Source organism: Molossus molossus, unplaced genomic scaffold, assembly GCF_014108415.1.
Source record: "Molossus molossus isolate mMolMol1 unplaced genomic scaffold, mMolMol1.p scaffold_m16_p_14, whole genome shotgun sequence".
Lineage (NCBI taxonomy): Eukaryota > Metazoa > Chordata > Mammalia > Chiroptera > Molossidae > Molossus > Molossus molossus.
The window spans coordinates 9,985,574-10,008,527 of NW_023425349.1; the positions used below are offsets into that span (position 1 = coordinate 9,985,574).

At 56.8% G+C, this 22,954-nt stretch overlaps 2 protein-coding genes across 2 annotated transcripts in view; one reads left to right on the plus strand and one right to left on the minus strand.

Moving 5' to 3' along the window:
- PSMB7 (proteasome 20S subunit beta 7) overlaps positions 1-2,195 on the plus strand; it is a 59,998-nt gene extending 57,803 nt beyond the window's left edge. The window contains exon 8 of the mRNA XM_036261611.1: positions 1,948-2,195. Within this exon, the coding sequence (XP_036117504.1) occupies positions 1,948-2,059 (112 nt within the window). The 3' untranslated portion in view covers positions 2,060-2,195. The remainder of the gene's footprint in view (positions 1-1,947) is intronic.
- Positions 2,196-4,615: 2,420 nt separating this feature from the next.
- The window catches only part of NEK6 (NIMA related kinase 6), a 38,725-nt gene continuing 20,386 nt past the window's right edge, over positions 4,616-22,954 (minus strand). The window contains exons 7-9 of the mRNA XM_036260784.1: positions 14,828-14,922; positions 8,005-8,118; positions 4,616-5,198 (exon numbers count right to left, since the gene is read on the minus strand). Of these exons, the coding sequence (XP_036116677.1) occupies positions 5,088-5,198; positions 8,005-8,118; positions 14,828-14,922 (320 nt within the window). The 3' untranslated portion in view covers positions 4,616-5,087. The remainder of the gene's footprint in view (positions 5,199-8,004; positions 8,119-14,827; positions 14,923-22,954) is intronic.

Sequence of the window (22,954 nt, forward strand, 5' to 3'; positions counted from 1 at the left end):
CAGGCCTGGGGCTGTGTTGGGGGCAGCAGGCTTTGCCGAGCTCTCTGAAGTGGGAGAAATACCCCTGCATGCGCCACTCCCTGCTCTTTGCAAGATCCTGCCTGACCTGAGCAAGTCCATGGTGGAGAGTGCAGGAAGGGGAGGTGGCCACTCCACCCAGACTGGACAGTATGCTGGGTGGCGGTTCTGGAAGCCTGTGTGAGCCATTGGAAAGCAGTCCTGTGGTGGGCAGGAACCCGTGCCTGGTGGGAGTCCTTGTCCACAGGGAAGTGTGGTGGCAGCACAGCTCACTCCCTTGGGACGCAGGTCAGCCTGTGTAAAGGGACCGCAGCTGGTTGTGAAGATCCGCTGAGAGGTGTGAAAGGGGCTGGGCAGGTTGTGGCAGGTGTCAGTAACCTGCCCTCGGGCAGAGCTGCTCCCCTGCTGCCCAGGCCCTGCAGCAGTGCCCACTGTGGAACCTCGCTGTCACCCTTTTTCTTTTTTTTTAAATCCTCACCCAAGGATATTTTTAAATTTATCTTCAGATAGAGTGGGAGGGAGGGAGGGAGGGAGGGAGAAACATCAACGTGAGAAGGACACATCAACTGGTTGCCTTCCGCATGACCCTGACCAGGGGCCTTACTGTCATCTTTTCTGCCAGGGGCTGATGGAGGGAGGTACTGCCTGGGTTAGGGGAACTGCGCCCAGCGAGGGCACTCAGGGTGGGGGAGGCTTAGGCATCCTGTGCTCAGTCCCAGGGTGGAGCTGGGCCTGCACATGCCCGTTGGCTCCTCTGCTCTCAGCCCTCAGCAGCTGTTTTGCAGTCCCCTGTTGCTTAAGGTAGAAACCTTAATGCTGCTGCATCCAGGTGCCATGGCCCAGGATGTTGAGGGAGCTGTGTCCAGGCCTCCCCCAGACCTGCAGTGCAGATGAGTTGGGCACATGGGAGCCATGTGGGGCTTTGGCTCCAAGATGACATGCTGCCAGCGGTCCAGTCTGAGGGGCAGAGCCGCATCTCCACACCAGCTCGGGAGGGGTGAGGTGCCTCTTAGAAAGGTGCAGCTGCACAGGAGGTGTGAATGGGGAGGTGTAGCAGAAATAAAGGCCAGCTGCTCTTTACACGTTCTTGAATTTGACCCAGAGCAGTCACATCGCCCTCCTTTCTGCTTCCTGCCCTCTGAGCTCAAGTGTCCATTCGAGAGGGTGGATCTTCGAGAAGCCTGTGGTCAGGGCACAGGGAGCATTCTGTTAGTCCCTGCTAGGTGGAGATGATGTCCCAGCCGGGACAGACCCAGGGAGCAGTTGCATTTGTGCTGCTGTTTGACAGCAATGTAGTTCCTGGCCCCGGCCTGAGAACCAGCAGTTCAGATGTGTGTCTTACAGGCTGCCTCCTGCTCACAGAGACCTGTCAGTCACTCCAAGAAAGTGTGGGGTGTGTCCTCACGGTGACCACCATGTCCCTCAGGGCACCATTAACTCCCGTTCTTTAGCCTTGAGAGTGTGGTCTAAAGTGACAAGCCCAGAGTCTAGTTGTGGGCCATTTTTATTTTGTTCATGCTTCCAAATATTCTGAAGTGTTTAAGGAAAAAGGTCAGCCTTGTTGCTACACAAGAGAAGGGTGGCGGCAGCTTAATGGAAGGGCTCACTTCCTGTTGGTTACTGAGTGCTTTCAGGAGGTTGGAGCTTGAAGGCAAATGACCAAATGCTTTCCAGCATCTTCTGGGGATGGTGAGGTGGGTGAGGAAATGGGAGTGCCCACTTAATGCCCGGTGCCCTGTCTACTAGGGGTTCCCTTCTGTAGCCTTCGAGAGCTTGAGGAAAGGGTTGCCTTGGGGCAGCTGAATCCCCCAGGTCACAGAGCTGGGAATCGGGCCTCTGCCTCGCTGGAATCCTGTCCCTCTCTCCAGCCCTCCATTGGACCCCTGGATGGATGGATCTTAACTCTTGGCTGTTATTTTTTCTCACTAGGTTTGGCCGGTACAGATGTGAGAAAGGGACCACTGCAGTCCTCACTGAAAAAGTCACTCCCCTGGAAATTGAGGTGCTGGAAGAAACAGTCCAAACGATGGACACTTCCTGAATGGTGTCAGTGGATGGCTGGTTACTGCTCTAGAAGACGGGGGGGCAATGGGGTTTTCCCTGTAGACATTCATTCGGCTAGTGTTTGCTGAATGAAACCCAATAAAAAGTCAAAAGTGAAAACCAAATTGAATGGCTGAGGTCTGGGGACTTTGTGAGGTGGTTTTTTTTTTTTTGGCCCTCGAGGCCTCCCCTCAGGATGTTAATCCTTTCCCGAGGGCTAGTCTGTGTTCAGGTGGGTGTAAGAGCCACGGAACCCTAAAAACATATGAGGCTTATATGTTGCAGGAAGTCAGATGAGGTGACTGATTCTTCAGGTGAACATTTATACCTTCCCCTGTATTAACTTGCCTTCTCTTGGTTTAGGGTGGTCCCAGGTGTTCTCATTTTTTTTTAAGGAAGAGTGCAGCACAGCCCCCGCCCCCGGAGCCACGTAGGTAGGGAATAGCCAGCCACGGTCAGTGCAGTGCCTTTGCCAGGGCCGCATGAAACTGGCCGAACTCCTCTCAGGCAAGTTTCACAGAAGTCAGGGTGCCTCGGGGATCACTGTGTGATAATTAGGGTGCGTTCCTTTCACAGACACCTAGGCCGGGCGCCCATTTGCTGGGAGGGTCCTGCCAGGCAGGACTGTCCTCGTGGCATGTGGAGAGCAAGTTTGTCTGCGTCTGATGCTGATTCTGCCGAGGAGCCGCAGGAGGGTTTCAGAACTTAAGCAGAATGTTTGCAGAACATCTGTCTGGAATCTGTAAAACTTTCAGTGGTAAGAGCTCGGTAGAAGACAGGGCCTGACTCTCCCCAGAGAGAGCATGGCTGGGGCACAGGAGAAAGGCCCCGCACCAGGACTTCCAGATGAACCCGCCCTTGGGCCAGCCTCCCTTGTCGACTTCCAGGAGTGGGGCACGGAGAGCAGTGCAGTTCTTTTTTTTTTTTTTTATCCTCACCCAAGGATATTTTTGCATTTATCTTCAGATAGAGCAAGAGGGAGAGAGGGAGGAAGAGAGAGAAACGTCGATGTGAGAGAGACACATCGACTGGCCACTACCCACACAACCTCAACCAGGGCCAGGGACAAACTGCAACCGAGGTACGTGCCCTTGGTGGGAGCCGAACCCAGGCCTCTGGCCCAGAGGCCGACACTCTAACCACTGAGCCAAACCGGTCAGGTGAGCAGTGCAGTTCTTTAGGGAGCAATTTGGCTGACGACTGTTAAAATTATCTGCGAGCTTTAAAAAGTTCCAGGAATACTCAGGATGTTTGGGTCCTGAGAAATTGTGTTTTAAAAGGTGCCTCAAGGAGCCCTGTCCAGTGTGGCTCAGCGGTTAGAGCGGTCTGGAGAGACCCGGGTTCGGTTCCCGCTAAGGGCATGTACCTCGGTTGCAGTTTGTCCCCGGCCCTGGTTCGGTCATGTGGGTGGCAGCCACTAGATGTGTCCCTTTCACATCAATGTCTCTCTCTCTCTTCCTCTCTCCCCCTCCCACTGTATCTGAACAAAAAAGTGAAAAAATGTCCTTGGGTAAGGATAAAAAATAAAATAAATAAAAAGTGCCTCAAGGAATTGTGCTGCAGTGTGGAGCTGTTTAAATGATCCATGAATCACAGTCACACCAGTCACCCCCTTACCCCATTTTATTTCAAACATGGAGAACACGTACAAAGCAGAGGTTGCATCCGAAGAAAATCTCTCCAACCTAACAGTGTTAACAGTAGAGCAGAGTTCACACATGGAAACAGAGCAGTGGCCCAGCCCCAGGCCGGTCTCCCCGGGGAGGCCCGGGCGCCCGGTGCAAATGCAGGGGCGGCGTGGGCTCTGTCTGGAGGGCTGAACTGTCACCAAGTCAGTGGACAGTAACTTAGATCATCTGAGGATTAACTTGAGCATAAAGACGAAATTCAAACTTTGCTTCAGAGCTTGAGTTTTCCTTAAATTCACATTTATAAATTAGTCTTCACAGTTAATCCTATTTGGGAACGAGAAATAAAGGGACGCCCTTCTGGTTTCCTAGACATAATACAGTTGCACATTTTAATTCTTGATTTACATGGTCCGTGGACTTGAATTTTGTGAAGGGGTGAGTGGCTGCCTTTTTTGGATCATCTGCAATGTGCTGGACAACTTGCATACTTTATTTCAAATTCTGTCAGCACCCTGAAGGTGGGTATTATTAGTCCCATTTTACAGATGAGGAAATTAAGGCTCAGAGAGGCTAAGAAACTCGCCCAGGGTCATGGTAGGAAGTTGCAGAACCAGAACTTGTACAGAGAACAGCCTGAAGGCATGCTTTATATTTATGCTTTTGTATCCCATGCTTCCATCGCACAGAGGAAAACACGTAACACTGATCATTAAATGAACCGCCAGCACCAGGCAGGTGGTGAAGTGCCTGGCAGAGAGCAGGTGTTCAGAAGACGGCTGAGCCCGACTGCACGAGGACACGCCTTTCAAATGCCGGGTCTTCTGAAGCTCTGCCAGGTGCCGGGTTCTCATCCTCATTCACTGAGTTACAAACGTAGATTAAAATATTAGGGACATCTCCACTGTATTTAAAAAATTGTGTCGCTTTATCCCTTTACGACAGAGTAAATTAAGCACAGAGCTTAATTGAAAAGATTCTAAGAGCTAACCGGAACTTACTACTAGGCATTTTCAAAGGCTCACTACAAATCCCAGTCTCCTGCAATTCTGTTAGTATCAACCTTGACCAGTCACTGAAGGAATTACCCTAACGATTCACATTACAGGGGTGCGTCACCGGCACACTGAACTCCACACCCTCGTTAACAACCCAGCTGAGATTGTCCACAACAGTTTAAAGAAAGGACTTTGAATTGGACCACCAGTGATGTGACCAGCGCCCCTCCCCCACCCCACCCCCAGGCCGCCCTGCATCCAGCGTCTGCTGTGAAGCCGGCCCCTGGGGAGCCTGCTGATGTCTCATCTTTGCCGGTCTAGGCTACCAGGTGGCCACATTGGAGAGAAGACCCAAGTAAGGCAGAGTGGTGCTGGCTCCGACAAGGCACACTGCGTCTGCTCAAGCGCTGGAAGTCCACACGTGCATCTGCTTAGCGACCTGGTGCACGTAGCCAATGTCGGGTCTCTGGGTGGGGTCGGGGTAGATGCACATACTGACCAGTTCTCGTAGCTGCAAGGGAGAGGATGGCGTGTTAGCTCTGCAAGCAGCCTTGCTGGGCTTGGTGGCGCCGTCTGCACGAGGCACGTAGCCCCCAAGACAACCAGAAGGCAAGGCCCCTGCTGAGAGGTAAGGGATGGTGCACCGCCACGGCCACCTGCAGAGCCAGGGCCAGTCTGAGGCCCGGCTGGCCTCGAAGGCCACGCTTTGAGACCCTGAAAGTGGTTATCTCCAAATAATTTTGAAGTTTCAACTCTCCACTCTGCTAGGTAAGTCTGTGTGTGTGTCTGCTGTCAGTCACGCAGATGCCCAAGCCAGAGGACAAAACTCAAGGCGAGGGCTTATTGATCATAATAAATGCATTAACATGCAGCAGGGCTGCAGTCTGCCCACCCCCTGGCCTCTTTATTGTGCTCATGAAAGACGGAGCTTTTAATTATACACACTGAAGGCTGCACCCGCCTCGGGGTGGGGGAGGGGCGCCTTGAGCCTCTGATCGCCTCCCTTCTGATAGCCAGAGTGCCAATTATTTTAATGGTAATTAAAATAATGACCTTAAAAAGCCTACATCTCAACTTACATCACTGGGCTCACTGTAGTTTTTTTTTTTTTTTTCATTTAAATACCTGCTGCTGGAGGGGCTGGCTGTGGCCCTGCAGGGCTGAGGGCAGCTGTGGGACAGGGCTGGTCCTAAATGAGGGGTTCATGAGGATTCCATGGCCATGCTCAGGGGCCGGGAGGGCGGAAGGGTCATGTGGAGGCCCCGGGGCTGCTGAGCACAATCCACGTGTCACCTCGGAGGGGTTCTGGGCAGCAGACAGCTCAGGTTTTTTGAGCACCCCTCTGAGCTGCGTGTCACCTTGCTGGGGTTCTGCCACTATGCACCCTGGGAGGCCTGGGCAGAGGAGCCGAGTGCAGCCGGCTTCGTCCTGGAGACCGAGGTGCCCAGGATGAGGCGGTTCTCTTTGGAGCCTGACAGTAGTCAGGAGAAGGCTGGCCTCTGGCAGCTGAAGTGCCCAGAAAACAGGATTCAGGAGAAATCTGTGACCTCAACCGTCATTTGTGAGTAGGCCATGCAGTCAGCTTAAGTGCGTGTTTGAAAAATTTAGAAGCCTTTTCTAAGGTACTAGAAACTTCAAAAGTGAGGTGTACTGGGGGTTCCAGGTCCAAGAAGTACCCCTCACTCCCAGACACACAGCCTAGAAAGGTGCACGTAACTGGGAAAACCAGGGGCTTCGGGGAGCAGACGCTCGGGAAGGTGGGATGACTGGAGGGGCTCAGGGCTCACACAGACCCGTTGGTTTCAGCCTCATATCTGGGGGGTAGAGTACGGTTCCCATTTATAGGCGAGAAACTGAGGCACAGAGAAGTGAACGGTTTGCTCTGAGTTGCACGGCTCCAGGCTTTTTGTTACCAAATAGTACAGAATTCCAGATTTAAAGGGGAAAAGAAAAACCAAATGCAACCATTAACGTGGTCAAGAAACCTAACTAGTTTTCCTTCTCGCCAACTTCCACTCCAGAGCATGAGTCCTCCTTCCAAGGGCACACAGAGAACTTGGAAGCCACTGAAGTGACAACCACGGAGGGAGCACGGGGCAATAGGAGTGTGTCCTCCTGACTCACCCTCGTCAGTGAGCCTGGCATGAAGGTCGAAGGTCCAGTTCAAATCCTGCCTCCACCATTAAATACAAGTCATGTGACCTAGGGCAAGTGACCTGACTCGGCTACACCTCGTTTCCTCACCGGTAAATGAGGTGGGGGAGGGCCCAGCATAGGTCATAAATGTGAGAGATCATGAGGCAGTGACTGGCCTGTGGTCCTGCAAGGCAGGCCCAGGGAGGTCTCAGACTCCCCTTCACACCCACTAGTGTTGACCTCGCACAGAAATAATAATAGATCTACTAGCATTAACTTTGAACAGAAATGACAGTAACAGTTGATGCTCACTGAGCATTTACTCTGAGCCAGGCCCTGTGCTACAACCAAAGGCTACTTTCGATGGTGGTGGGGTCAGTGTCAGCCTGATGCGAGACTGAGCACATCCCATGCACTGCCCCTGTGCGGTAGATTCTAGGATTGCCCCCATTTTACAGATGAGGAGACTGAGACTCAGGAAAGTTGTGTCTCGCCCAAGAACAGTGAAGGGAGAGCGTAAACCTGTGCGTCTGTCCACACCCTCAGCCATGCTGTGCTGTCATCCTGTTTCGTCGTCTCATGTTATTCATGAAGGCAAACATGAGCCCTATTTTCAAGGTCACGGGACTGGGGAAGATGACATTCACACACGGAACCTGACAGCCTGGTGCAGGCCTGTCGGTCTGTCCAGAGCCCCTGAACCCAGTGAAAGGGTTGAAAATAAAAACCCCAGGTGTGAGCTGGGTCTGCAACAGCAAGCAGACCAGTGTTTGCCCTGGTTTCCTGTCGCGAGCAGAGTGGCAGCCAGCGGAGGGCGGGGGCAGCCAGGCCTGCCACCTCCCGCCTGCCGCCTGGCTCCCGCTGTCTGACACCGCGAGAAGCCCGTCTTGGGGACATGCGGCAGAGCGCCTCACGCTCAAGCTCAGGTCGGGGGCTGCGTGGGCAGAGGGGTGCCGACTGCCCTCGGCCAGCTCCTGGCTCCTGTGCCAGTGGGCGGGCCACCAACCTGCCGCCAGGCCCACACCGGTGCCCTGAGAGCGCCTCAGTACCAGTAATCTGCTGTCCCCCTTTGAGTCCTTTCCCAGAAATCTCCCCTCCTCCACTCTGGTCGGTGAACCAAGCTCAAGGTCCCCTCCCAGGAGGCCGCCTGGGTCCGCCAGGCCGGCCCTGGGCCGACGCACCTTCTCAGAGTAATGCTCTCCCGGCAGCGGCGGGTAGTCACACTGTTCGATCTTCTGGCAGAGGGAGAAGAGGTTCATTTTGTCTCCATAGAAGGGGCTCTGGAGAGCTGCCATCTGCAGGGGAAGGGGCGGGAGAGAAGGGTTTGCAGCCTTAGCGTCCAGATTTGGGTGTGGTCCTGCAGTCCCCACCCCAGCGACTGTCCAGCAGGACATCCCCAAACCCCAGGTAGCTGGGATTCCACAGAAGTGGCCGTTTGAGCATGATCCTTGTTATATAAGCAAATTAAATGGGACAAGGGTTGCCCTGGCCGGTTTGGCTCAGCAGCAGAGCATTGGCCCCTGGACCAATGAGTCGTGGGTTCGATTCTGGGCAAGGACACGTACCTCGGTACAGTTTGTCCCCTGCCCTGGTCGGGATGGTGCGGGAGGCAACCAGTTGATGTGTCTCTCTCGCGTCAATGTTTCTCTCTCTCCCTCCCACTCTATTTGAAGATAAATAGAAAAATATCCTCCAGTGAGGATTAAAAAAAAAATCTAAATGGGGCAAGGGTTTCAGTGACAAAACTTCAAAGGCAATTGACTGAATACTGAAGGCCAGCTGTGCCCGGCCCCCACACCGGCCGCACACCTCAGCTCTCAGCCCCGACGGTGCCCGTGTGCACGACAGTGGCCGTGTGCACAACGGTGGCGTGTGCACGACGGTGGCCGTGTACATGAGGTGCCCGTGTGCACGACGGTGGCCGTGTGCAAGAGGTGCCCGTGTGCGACGGTGGCCATGTGCAGGGTGCAGATGCCAGAACAGAGGCTCTGTTCACTGAGGCTGAAGCCTGGGCCCAGCAGGTCCCTTGGTTCATTGTCCTGTATTTCTAAGAAGCAATTCCAAAAACACCCGTGGGAGGGTGTCTAAGTAATAAATTTAGGGAATTACCTAAGGACAAACATGTTGCAGGGGGAGGCATTTCATTTTTGGCTTTACTTCTGGGTGTGTTTACCAGCCCACGACAGAGCTGCTGTCTGCGGCCCGGTTACTGCCGTCTCGAAAGCTGGCTGCCCAGACATCAGGGAGGGCAGGCAGGAGGAGGAGGGTGGGCCGGCTGCCACCCTGGCACAGGCCTGGGACCCGGTGTGTCACGGACGCTCCAGGCCCACACCTGCCATGGCTTTGCCTGGTTCCCTGCTCGGCCTTCTCTTGGTGTGTGCACTGTGTGTCTGGCCTTTGGTTTCCTTGTCCCTAAAATGGGAAGACGCTCCCCTGGCAGGGCTGTGGTGAGGCTTGGCTGGCCCGGGGGAGGCACCAAAGCTGAGTCACCACCATCTGATGAGGCCGGGGCACTGGCTCCACCCTGCGGGCAGGCCGGCCCTGGGGCCCTGGGAAGGGAAAGGACCGTGGTGGCCCCCCCAAGGGTTCTTACCCAGTCAGGGAACCACCAGGGCTCCCTTTCTGGAGGGCACCCAGACTCCCCACCCCACACAGAACACTGGGCGGGCCTCCAAAGGGGGCACGCGGGAGCCGTGGGCCACTCCATGAGGCGGTGGTGTGGCAGCCCAGCACGGTGCCCGTGGCCCCATCTGCTGATTAGTCCGTAATGGGATTCAAGTGCTTCTTGTCACTCCTGCTCACTGTCGCTGCCGCCAAAAGATGGCCCAACGCCTCCTGCTAATGAAGTGCAGTCGGATAATTGTGCCTGTCTGTCTGGCCCTCATTCCCTTGGAGGAGCCCGGCTGCCAAGGCCACTGTGCACAGACCCTGGCCGAGGGCTCCCGGGCTGACTGTGGCGGCACTGGGACACCTGAGAAATCTCGGTCCTCAGGCCTGGGGGTGGCCCAGTGGCCCTATCTCAGGGCAGGAAGCTGGGTCTGTGGGTACCTGTTAGCTTTAGTTTCCCGGTCTGCCCCCATCCTCTGCTGCCTCCCGTGAACAGTCTGGTGACCCAGGCCAGGCTTCCAGAAGCGCCCGGGGGCTTCAGAGCCCAGGCAGCACCTGTGGGCCCAGGTGCCTGGGCCAGTGCTTCCAGGGGGTGTTCAGGGCCAGCCCCCCCTCCCGTGACCAGGGTTTGGGGCCCTGTGGGAGGGCTGGGGACTGTCTGGACCGGGAAAGGGCTGCAGAGTGAGCGGCCCTGGCCCTGGCGGGGAAGGGTGAGCGCCCAGGGCCCTGCCCCCGGGGGCTCTGCCAGCCTGGCCGGGCCTGGCTTTACCGCCGAGTGTGCAAAATGGCATCGCTTGGTGCTGTGTTTCCAATAGCTGAAATGAGAGCCTTGGGTGCAAAGGGTTAACCGGGCCATTTCTAGAGGACATCTGCTGCCACAGTGGAGAGCAGCTGAGGCTCTGGGGGGTCACGGGGTGATCTGGGCGCCCTCGGAGCCGTGGCGGGGGATTAAGATGGATGTTCCCGCAAAGTGTTTGTGTTCAGAGGAGAAAGGACGTTTAAATGTTGGCCCCACTAACACAGGCTCTGGTTTCTCACATGTCTGACCTGGGAGAGGGACTCGGCGAAGCTTTTAATAAGCCAGTCTGATCTGATTTGCAAAAACCTTGCTGTTCGCGATTCCAAAGGGCCCCAGAAACTGGCAAGGGGCAACCCCCATATCCGCCACCCCCTTCGGATCATTTCTCCCTTCTTTCTGGTACCTTCCCTACACTGATTCGGAAAAGCTTCTTGAGCAGGGTCGGCAGTAGGACTCCCTGCGAACAGTGGCTTCTCCACCCAATGCAGATTCTGACGGAAGCAGCGGACCCCCTCCAGCGCCGATCAAGGGCCTTCCACCCAGATCAGGGCATCGGGCTGTGAAGGAACCTCTGGGGCTGCTCGAGACTCTGGGATTAGACCGATTACCCCGGATGGGAGATCTCCCTGCACGTGACCACCCTCCCCGACTCGTCAACGAGAAGAGGTCTGCTCTTCGGGGCTGACACTGGTTGCCTCGTTAGCACTGCCAGAGCTGGCTGTCAGCGCTGCTCCTCAAGTGCAGAACTTCTGTCTGGTGTTACTGGGGTGACATAACTGGGGAGACGGGAGAGTGTGGGCACTTCCCCACTGGGAGGGCTCAGAGGCACTGGTGTGTGATCTGAGATGTCACAGGGGGAAGGAGAATCTGACTGCAAAGAGGACAGTGATTGCCTGCGACTCCCACCTTGTCAGGGACTCAGACACCCTCTAGTCATCCGACATCTGCCCAGCACCTCCCAGATTCTGAACCCAGAGACCCATCGCCAAGCAGTCTGCAGCCCTGCTCCCCAACGCGGCAGGGGCGTCCGAACCATTCCCGGCTCAGGCCGGAATCCAGAGCAGGGTTCCGAGCAAGGTGCAGCTGACCCCAGGTCTGTCCCACACGGGCCCCTGCAGGCAGCTGTGAGGCCCCCAGCTGAGGATCCCGGGGCTGGCACTGAATGAGCCAATTCCTTCAGCTCCCATGTAGATAAATAAATCCTGCAGAGCCAGGCAGCCTGCTGGGCGCCTCCACGGGGCATGCTGGGTAATGAAAATAAAGCACTCGGGCATCTCTGCCGGGAGCTCCCAGGGCAGAGGAGGGGCTGCTGAAGTTGCTCAGGCTCCTCACAACCCGGCTGTCCCCCACAGGGGCTCTGGGCAGAGCCGCCATACCTCTTTCTCCGAGGCCATGCCTCCCTGCTGGCTGGAGAGGGGAGAGGCCCTGGCTCCCGCCCACAGCGGGCCAGGCTTTAACAGGCAGCCTGGGGACCAGCGCCCGGCTTCGCTGCTTCCGTGCTGTGTGACACCAGGAAGTCTCTCCACCTCTCTGAGCCTCAGTTTCCTCCCTCGGAGCCAGGCTGCGACCGGGCTGGTGCGGTTCATCCCACGTCCGGGGCAGCGCTGCTCCAGCTGCTGCGCCGTGTGGCGTCTCCTACGCTGACCTCCTCCGGGCCTCCCACTTGGCACCACCCAGCGGGCACCGCCATGCTCGGTGTCAGCATCCTGGGTGACCTCAGGCGGTCCTCGGTGGACATCCAGATGCCCAGGTGAAATGGAGTGTGGTGGGCTGACTACGGGCCCCTAAACAGGTCCTCGTCCCAAAGGGGACTTGGCGGGCATGATTAAATTCAGACTCCCTAGATGGAAATTAGCCCAGGTGGTCCAGGTGGGCCCTCAGAGTAACCACAAGTGTCCTCGTAAGAGGGAGGCAGAGGAGATTTGACTACAGAAGAGGAGGAGATGTGTCAAGGGAGTGATGGGGTCATGACCCCGGATGTAGAAGCAAGCCCCGATGACACTTTTTAGTCCAGTGAAACCGACTCTGGACTTCCGGCCCCCAGAATGTTAAGAGAATAATTTTATGTTGCACGAAGCCATCAACTGTGTGGCGAGTGGTTACAGAAGCCTCAGGGGACCAACAAGGGGCTTTGATTCTTCCTGTCTTCACTGGGGCTCAGGGAAGGGCCGGCCTGTCCCTGTCGGGGGCAGGTGTTCTCTGGTCCGTGCCCAGGTGCGCTCCACAGGGACCAGGCCAAATCCTCGGACACGGTCTGGAGCGGGCGGGGGGCCTCTGGCACAGCTCGCAGGCTGCGCCCCCAGAACACACACAGGCCGTGTGGCGGGAGCTCCAGGCGTGTCTGTGGGATGTTTCCTTCCAATTACCAAGCCCTGAGCTCAGATGCGTCTCCCTCCCTGTCTGCTGGGAAAACATCCGCTTCCATCTCTGGTGGGGCTGGGGGAGTAGGCAGAGGGGTGGCAGCCCAGGGCAGGGCCCCTCCCTGACTTGTCACCCCTGGAGGGGCTGGCCTTGACCAGCCAAGTCAGCCACGAAAATCCCCTTCTGTGGGAGGCCGAGGCCCATTAGGTTGAGATCAGCCCCGCTGTCCCCAGGGACGTCCATGCCCACAGGACTCAGCTGATTCCATCGATTTCCCACTGCTGATCCGTCCCGCCCGGCTGCGAGCCGCGTGGTCACACACAGCCAACAAACAAATCAACCGGGAGCCAGGGCCTCCGTGCTGGGGAGCCACTAGCGCGCACGCTGCCTCGTTAGACATGCGTTTAGGTGCCCGAGACGAGGACTCGAGGGCTCCTGGCCTGGAACCGGCGAGGCCAGCACCGCGACGGCCCAGGCTGCATCTGCCTCTAGGAGACGAGACAAAGGCTCGGGCAGGAGCAGGGCGGCTGTTGGCGGAAAGCTGGGTGAGAGCACAGGCGGCCAGCTGCCGTCCTCCCGCCGCCCTGGGCACGCGCACCTGTCCCACCCTGGTCAGCCTGCGTGTCTGTTGCTTTATGTTTGGAGACCCTCGCGGTTCGCGGAGGCGGGATGCAGCTCACGGAAATCCCAATGCAGGATGGAAAAACAGGACCTGGCTCTCTGGACTGGGGACAAAGCCCATGAGGGCAGAAAGGCAAAGCAAAGCTGCACTCAGCTTCCCACTGGCCGAAGCAAAAAAAGCAACGTGGTCGGCCGCTGCCTCCCTACCAGAGGCGGCGGCAAACGCCAGCTGCTGGGTCTGCAGTGGGTCAGCGGGCTGGACAGCGAGGAGGACAAGTAATGCTTCCCAGACCTGCCCTCCGCTGCCCCAGGGCCTTCCTTGAACACAGAACAAGGAGGCAAGGTGTGACCCCATTTTATATTAGGGCAACTGAAGCTGGGGCGGGGACACTGTTGCCCTGGGGCTGTTAGGGGTTGGTGGGAACAGAGCTTTGAACGGAAGTCCTTCTGACCAAAGTTTGGGCCCCAGCCAGGACCCTGCATCTCTCCCACCCACATTACCATGGTTATGTGAGCTGCGCACACACACTCACACACTCACACATGCACACACACACTCACATGTGCACATACACACACACATGCACACACATGCACGCTCACACCCACATGCATGCTCACACACACATGCACAAGCACTCACATGCACACCCACAAGCACGCTCACACGCACACACACACACGCACACCCACATGCATGCGCACACACACATGCTCACACACACATGCATGCACTCACACATGCACACCCACAAGCACTCTCATGCACACATGCACACACATGCACAACATACACATGCACACGCATGCACGCACACACACTCACATGCACGCTCACACATGCACGCACACAAGCACTCACATGCACGCACACACACTCACATGCACGCACTCACACACACTCAAAACAGCACCTCTAGCTGCCTGCTATGAAAGGCATTTGCTCGGTCCTGGGAAACACAGAACCACAGCCCCTCCCCCTCAGGACCAACATCTGGGTGGACAATGCTTAGAGGTGGGTTGGATCCTCTGCTCAGACCCAGGCTGGGGCATGAGTGAGGTGCGGTGGGCGGGGCTATTGATGCTGGAGCACTGAGCCCAGGGACAGCCAGGTTAGCGTAACATGGGCTTGGCTTTGTCACTGGCCTCGGCAGCCCCTGGGGCCCCAGTGTTCACCCGAAGAAGTAACTGGACTTGGAGGGGTAGCTGGAGAGAATTCCAGCACAAGGTGGCCCAGGGCCAGGGCAGTGGGAGGGTGTGGCCGCAGCTTAGAGATACTAGAAGGCTCAGGCCTCCCTCCCTCCCTCCCTCCCTCCCTCTGCAACAGCCTCATGGTGAAAATGGCTCGTGCTCCCAGACCTCCAGTCATCGGGGCCCCAGCGTGGCTGGCCAGAATGGGTGGGGGCATCTATTTGTTCATGTTGTCTCATGCCTGAACCCACCAAGACTCAGACATGTTCCTGTCCCTCCTTCCAGGATGGCCACCAGATCTGGGAATGGACTCAGATGCCACAGGCGGGTATCACCCACCCCCGGGTTCCCTGAGCCGCTGGGGTAAACCCCACCCCGGCTGGATGCCCCCACGAATGCCCTGCCAAATGCCACTGAGCTCTCACCTCGTAGAGCAAACAGCCCAGAGACCAGATGTCGGACTTGAAGTTGTAGCCGTTCTCATGGATCCTCTCCGGTGACATGTAGTACGGTGTCCCCACTGAAACACAGCAAGGGGGCGGGTGCTTATTCTCCGTGCAGGGGCAGGACACATGCGCGTGGGGAGGGGAGAGACCTGGGCTCAGTCTCACAGGGACCCTCTCCTGTTCCTTCCTTCAAAGGAGAGGGCTGGACCAGCCCGAAGGCTCTCGTGCTGGTGGGTGCTAAAAGTCCCCGGCGACAGGGAGCACCCAGCCTGAGGACCATTCTGGGGGCTGGGCATCTGGGGACCGGTGTTTCTGCGAACTGCCCAGGAAGTGGGACAGAGCAGCCAGGCTCTGGGCAGCAACCGACCAACCACCACTGTCCACTTTGCTCACACATGTCCCGTTAGCGGTTTCGTGTTCCTCGCAGCCCTAGGAGTGGGCATCCCCATTTTACAGATGAAGAAACTGAGACTCAGACAAGCAGCAGGACTGGGGTGAAACCCAGCTCTTCAGGCTCCAGAAACTGAGCTCTTACTACCCTCAGTGGGCCCCGACTGGCACGTCCAGATTTGGAGTTGGCCGAAATTTCTTAAACAGGACAAACAGGCACTGGCCATACAAGGAAAGATGGATAAACTGGACTTGATTAAAATTAGGAACCTCAGTCCACCAAAAGACCACTCAAAGAGTTAAAGGCACCGTCTGGAAGGAAACCGTCTCAACACCCAGGGCCGACACAGAATATATTTGAAAATTCTACAAGTCCTTAAGTAAAAGACAAACGACCCCCTACCTCAAAGTAGCAAACAACCTGAAGAGGCCCTTCACAAAGAGAGTATTCACACGGCCACTATGTCCAGGAAATGTTGTTTTTCTCATTACTCATGAGGGTGATGCAAATTAAAAGCACAGTGAAGTACTGCTGCCCACTACCGGAACGGTTACAGTTCAAGGTGAACCGAGGCTGGAACCCTCCAACATTGCTGACGGGGCCTAAATGGCCCGACCACATGGGACACTGTGTGGCTGAACATGGCCGACACTAGGAACCAGGAGCCCCGCTCCTAGGCACACACCCCAGAGAAAGGAGAGCGTCTGTCCATGGAGACATGATAAAAAATGGGCAAAGTGGCTTCATTCACAACAGCCAGAAACTGGAAACAAATGTCAATCCACAGAATGGATAGCTGGATAATGGGTTTACTCACACGATGGGATACTAAACGGCCACGAACAAGAACAAACCTCAGGGCACGCCACAAAGGGGAGCAAGCCCACAGCAGACGGTGAGTGGAAGCAGCCAGGCACGAGAGAGCACACACCACGGTTCCATGTTTATCAAGAACGGGAAAAACTGCTCTGTGAGGCAGTGATCAGAAAGGGCTCAAGGGAACTTGACTGTATATATATCGCATCTCAATTAAAACAGCAGAAGGGTCACGTTTTGAAGATCTACTGTGCAAAGACGGGAGGATTTCCTGAGAGGGGGGTGAGCTCCCCATTACCAGAGGCATGCAAGTTGCCGCAAAGGGGCTGATTTGGCAGGGCTGTGGCGGGGCCCAGGAAAATGGATTTGTCACTCCAGATTTGTTACCCGAGATTCTGATCTCAGTCCACCTGGAGGGTGACTGTTCTGGAGGCCCTCGGACCAGGTTTTAAAGGCTGCGACACGGGGCATGTTCACTAGCCGGGAGATCCCTCGTGAAAGTGCGACAGTAGCTGCTGTTCTGGCCAGTCTGTGTAGGAAGCTGAAGTCCAGCAAGACAGAGGCTGAGTCTGAGATGTGGCTGACGAGCCTGCGGAGGAGGGGCGTCCAGCGCCACAGAAACACAAGGCCCCTGGACGACAGGCCTTCCCGGGAGCTGGCCTTGGAAAGCACAGGCGCCCCCAGCAGGGGTCCGGGCGTCAGGATTTCATGGGCCAAACATGCTTCAGGGCAACTACCTTTTGCCAAGTAAAGGCGTTTAAAAAACATAACACCCCAACTACCATTTAGCGTCACTATTATTTTCTAAAGAAAAGACGGTTTAACCCTAGAAAACTCACAATCTCAAAATTAAGGAGAGCCCTTTACATCAAAAACATTCAGCTGCAGTATTTGAACACTTCATCTTCTTATTTTCCTCTTCACTGGAGATGCACGAGAAGATCTGTCGCACAGACTTGTAGAGGCGGCGAAGTGTTGGAAACCCCGATTTCAGGTTTCCTGGGGCAGGACCGTGTCTACCAAAACACCCCAGCACCCTGCCAGGACCAGGTCACAGGTCACGGAGGGCACCTAATAAGCGGCTCTTTACCGTGTCAACGAGGCCGTCCGCACACGATCAGATGGCATATGTCAGTGTTGACACTTTTTCTTGCAGCCGAATGCACTTTCCTCAACGGTGTCTGCCCAAGAGGGACCTCCTGGTCACTGCCTTATCAGAGCACCGAGTGCCCTTTATTCCCCGAACAAGGACGGCCGCCACGCTGAGACGCAGGGTGTGAGAGCTGTGTCGTCCTGTGCGTATTTAGGGCTGAAGTCGGCCGAAAGAGCTGTCAGGCAACGTGCGAACCCGTGTGGGATTCTGCGAACAAACTACAGCTTCCGGTAGCAGCCTCTTGTACAGTTTGGTCATGAGGGAGCAAGATGACTGTGACATGGATGACTTGTCATAACCAAATCACAGGGTGACATCCAAACAGTTTTCAGTGAACAGCGGGAAGCTCAGACCAGACTGTAAGTGATTCCGGCTGGCAGGGTGCCGTGGATGGACGTGCCTGTGGGGTGAGAACCGTCCCCACACTGAACGGCCACATGGGCTGCTGGGGCACACAGAGACAGCAGGGGCGGTGGGGAGAAGGGACACAGTGTCCACTGTCTGGCTGCACCGCACCCCTCAGACCCAGGGCCAAGCCCCTCCTGGCTGGCAGTGCGGGCCGGCTCTGACACCTCCTGCCACCCCCAGCCTTGTCCTCTGCTCATTTTAGATCTGCCTGGGCATCTACAGGAGGACTCCGGGGAGAGACTGCTCAGTGGCCAGGCCCTTCTGAAAGTGAAGGCGCTGAGTGCCTGGCCCTGCTCCAGGCCCCCAGCCCCAGCCCAGCTTGCTCTACAGTTCACCTCTGCCCCTTTGCGTCCTGGTGAGCTCCCTTCCGGTCCAGTGAAACTGCCCCTCCCCCTGGCCAGTGAGAGCTGGCTGCTCAGTGAGGACGCTGGGTTTGTCTCTGGTCAGTCGCCACTTGCTCCCTCTGCGGGGCTCCCTGCGGATCCCTGCCCCAGCCCTGGTTGTGGTGAAGGCCTTGGGGCCCACGGGAGACAAAGGTTAGGACACCTCCCCTTTCCGTCCACTCTCCACCTCATCTACCTCTTCACTGCTCTTCGGCTTTTATCCCACTTCCCCGGTGTAGGAAATGCAAGGCAAGCACCCAAATGTAACGTGGACTCGGTTCTAAGATGCCAGTGCTACAGAGGCCATCAATCCAGACACCCATCAGTCTGTCTGTCCGTCCATCCTCCATCCATCCATCCATCCATCCATCATCCATCCATCCAACAGTCCAACAGTCCATCCGTCCATCCATCCATCCATCCATCATCCATCCATCATCCATCCATCCAACAGTCCAACAGTCCATCTGTCCATCCATCCATCCATCCATCCATCATCCATCCATCCAACAGTCCAACAGTCCATCTGTCCATCCATCCATCATCCATCCATCCAACAGTCCAACAGTCCATCCGTCCATCCATCCATCCATCCATCATCCATCCATCATCCATCCATCCAACAGTCCAACAGTCCATCTGTCCATCCATCCATCATCCATCCATCCAACAGTCCAACAGTCCATCTGTCCATCCATCCATCCATCCATCCATCCATCATCCATCCATCCAACAGTCCAACAGTCCATCTGTCCATCCATTCATCATCCATCCATCCAACAGTCCAACAGTCCATCTGTCCATCCATCCATCCATCCATCCATCCATCATCCATCCATCCAACAGTCCAACAGTCCATCTGTCCATCCATCCATCCATCCATCCATCCATCATCCATCCATCATCCATCCATCCATCATCTGTCCACCTGCATCCAATGTTAACTGAGCACTGATGCTGTGCTGGGCCCATCGCAAGGTAGTGAGTTGCCTGTCCAAGGAAGTGTCGAGAAGAAGCCAGCTGATCAAGAAGAGGACGGAGTGCTCAGTGGCTGCAGCAGAGTCCCCTGGAGGAGCTCGTGAAAACTCCGGCTCCCCGCCCCGCGGGATCAGAATCCCCAGGGCTGCAGTGTGGACACCTGCCTCTCTCCCCGGGCCCAGGAGCCCCTGGTGCCTGTTGCAGCTGAGAGGAGATGTGCAAAGCCACCCGCCCCGCCAGCCCTTCAGATGCTCAGAAATATCTGCAGAGCAAATGAGCTACTGAGGGAAGTCTGGGCTGTCCTGCTGGGCACTGGGTCCCCACGTCTCAGGAAGATTCTCCAGACCCCTAACCCAGGGGAGGGGATGCTCCGCTTGGTCAGTGAGCCCTAAAGTTGGGGTACTCTGCATCATCGGAGGATCCTCAACTGGCTCCAGGGGTGCACAAAGCTGCGGAGGTGAACACAGGCCCCCGCCAGCGTCCCCTGGGAATGAGTCTGGAAAACCCGGTTTTTACACTGACAAGTCCTCAAACACTCTGAAGCATAAGGTGAAACGCGCATGAGTTTTCAAGATGAGACGAGAGATTTCAAAGAGGTTCCAAGCTTGCAGAGGGCCCTGGAAGGTGTGTCCCCAAATCCCAGGGGGGGGCAGTGATTCTGGGGAAGAGTGGGAGAAGCTGGCAGGAGAAGGTGCCCTGAAGGCCATGGCGGCCGGCCCTGGCCCCCCCAGGGGGTCATCTGTGGGCACCCGCGCAGGCAGAGCAGCAGCTCAGCCTGACAGTCAGCAGCCTGGGTCTCCAATCCCTCCAGCAATATCCCCATCACACCGCCACCCTCCATCTTCACAGGGGGGCCGCACTCCGCACATGAAAGAGGACCCTCAGAAACTCTGACCTTCCTGCGCCTTTACCTAGAACGCCCAGATTTCAAACCCGCAGATATCAGAGGGGAACCGGGGACCTCAAAGCAGAGGCTGATTAAAGGGGCCCCGCTTCCCCGAGATGCGCCATTCCTGTCAAAACAAACTTGGCCATGGTTTGAAACGCTCACGGTGTTTGAAACATGTTCATTAGCTCTGAGAGAGGCGAAGGTTTCACAGGAAGGAGAGGCTGGCGTCGGTGGGCTGGCTCCTTCCCACAGGCGGGGTTGGAAACGGCTGGGGAGCCGTGTGTGGCCAGCATCCCTGGGCCGGCGGCACCAGCTCGGCTCGGGCGCGCTGGAGCACAGGCTGGGGCGAGGACCGGCCGGCCGCACCCAGTGGGCCGACTCCGGGGCCGAACTGCACGCCCTCAGCCTTGGTTCCCCCACCTGTGAGATGGGGAGATTGAACTCACCGTTCCTGGGGTCCCCCCCTTCTTTGGAGCCCTGGTTTCCGTGCAGAAAATGGGGTAGAACCACCTTCTGCAGGCTGAAGGCTCCGGGAAGGCCCGGCTGCCCACAGACCGTGGGCGGAGAGGGTGGTGAAGGGCAGGGTAAGAACCAAGGAGGTTCTGGGACTGAGAAGCGGCTTCTGTGGCGCTGGGCAGTGTGGGCTGCACTGGTGTCTCTGTGACCCACCCCCTCAGCCAAGCAGGGCCCACATCCTGAGGTGGCTGCTCCCCTCTGTCCCCCTATCCACTGCTCTCATTCGCTGGACAACTGACTGGCTTGGCCCCTCCTGTCCTGTCCATTCCCACCCATCTTACCCACCACAGCAGGGGCCATGCCCCCCGTGCCCAGCTGGCATGAGAGGCCTCTCCAGATCGTCCCTGCTTCCCGAAACACCACACACACACACACACACACACACACTCACACCAGGCCCACCTGTGTCACGGCTTATTATCAAGTCCTCCGTAAATGAACTACCAGCCGACCCCATGCCGAGCCACACACAGCCCTCAGGAGAAGCGGTGACCACGTCGGAAAAACGCTGTACTTTTTGCAGCACGGGCTTAATTTCAGACTCTTTGCATGTGTGTAAATATCTCCTATTTCTAGTTCCCACACGGAGTGTCTCTAACAGACAGGAAGATCGGAGGGCTTGGTTCTTGGACTCTACACAGCACCCTGTGTTGCCAGGTCTTGGGGTCTGGCCCGAGATGACTCTGGGAGTCTTGGATAGGAAACTGAGGCGTGGCCTTGCCTCCCCCTGCCCCTCGCCCACCGCATCAGCCTGGCAAAGGTGCTCACCTCCCTGCACCTGGGCTTCTTCGCTGGACAACCCGCTCCGAGGTGACTCCCCCCTCCAGGGGTCTGGAGTGCTGGGGGGGCACCCCCTGGGATGTGAGCACTGGAGCAGTGCTGGGTTCCTGGGGAGACTCTCAACTATTTCCAGCCCAGCCTGTACGTGCCAGAGCACAGGGCCCTCCCGGAGAGCAGCCAGGACCTGGCACAAGCCCTTCTTGAGTGAATGAAGGCAAACAGACAGGCTGCAGTTTGCATCCTAGGCCTGATCCATTCTCCACTTGCAGCCCCTGAGACTGCCCTTTTCTCTCTGGCTCAGCTTGTCTTGTTCTAACAGTGTGTGTCCCTAAAAATGCTAGGGATGCGGTGACAAAGTAGGCACCACTGGCCAGATAGGTGCGACCTCCTGTGGCCTCTACCCAAGGTGTCAGCACTCAGAGCCTGGGATCTACCTGCTGAAACTGTCTTCTAGGCCAGCTGGGCTCAGGAGTGGCGGGCTGCTGGGCGGGGTGGGAGGAGGCCTGGGACATACTCGCACAGGGCTCTGTAACCACACGGGGAGGGTGCCCAGGGATGCCTGGTCATGGGGACCATCCACCCACTTGGCAAATGTTCTACGGGTCCCACCTGGTGCCAGGCGTGGGCACACTCGTGGGAGTGCTGGCACTCAACAAGGAGACGAGGCTCCGCCCTACTTCCCTGTGGCCCAGGACAAGTCCAGGTCCCACACGGCCCCGCCCGGAGTGGTGGGGCACTCGGCGCCCTGAGTGCTCCTGCACCCAGAGAACCTGCCAGGACCCAAGCCCACCTCCCAACACGAGGGCCTGTGCCAGGAGAGGAACCGGCACCCCGAGGGCTCCAGTACCCCCGCCCTTATCTGAGCCTGTTTCCTCATCTGTCAAACGGAGGTAATAAACTTCGGTGGGATGATTTTTTAATAGCAAAGGTTTTCTCAAACATCTTGTAAGCCTTGCCTTCTTTGCTAACGGAGTTCAGTGACTAGGAAACGGAAATAAGGGCGGCCCTGGGAGGGGCTGAGGCAGCCCTGCCCCCAGTTTCAACACGGAGCTCAGCACTAGTTCCACCTGTCCCCATACCATGCACCCTAGGACTGACCGTGTCTGTCCACGCACCAGTCTGGGGACCTCACGTCCTCTGTGCCCAGTCCAGGGAAGGGAGAAGGAAGAAATGTATACCTGTGGCCAGGCCAGAGGCTGGCAGCCGGGGAAAGCCGGCAGGCCCTGACCCCACACCTGGCGGGGATCTGAGAGGGGGTGTGAGGCCCTGCACAGCCCAGGGGTGAGCCGGTCGGCTCCCCCAACCCCGGCCGGTGGCTGCCCGGTCACGGCTGCCGAGAAGCAGGGCCTGCTCTCCCAGCCCCACGATTCGTCTTGCAGCTGCTGCCGTTGCTCCGAGCGAGACACTTGCTTGTAGCTTGTGAGCTGTGTATAGGCAAATCTTTCATTTTTCTTTCATTACGCCGGCGTGTACTGTCACTTAATTTTTATGTATGCAATCCTTCCTGACAAATATGATCTGCTGCCTGGTAATTCGTCTGACGCTCATTCTGTTCCTCGCTCTAATTACGGCTCCTATGCCTGACACCGAGGCAGCCACTCTGCCACCGCGGGGTACGCACCTGTCAGCCCGGCCATGGCATGACTAATGCCCTTTCATGCCAGCCTCGTGTTAGCAAATACTGAGGCGGGGAGGGGTGGGGGGAGGGAGCGGCAGGGGGAGATGAAATTTGCATAAACCCTGCCAGTGGGTCTGCAGCCCAGGAGAGGAAGTGGTTGCCAGGGCAACGTGG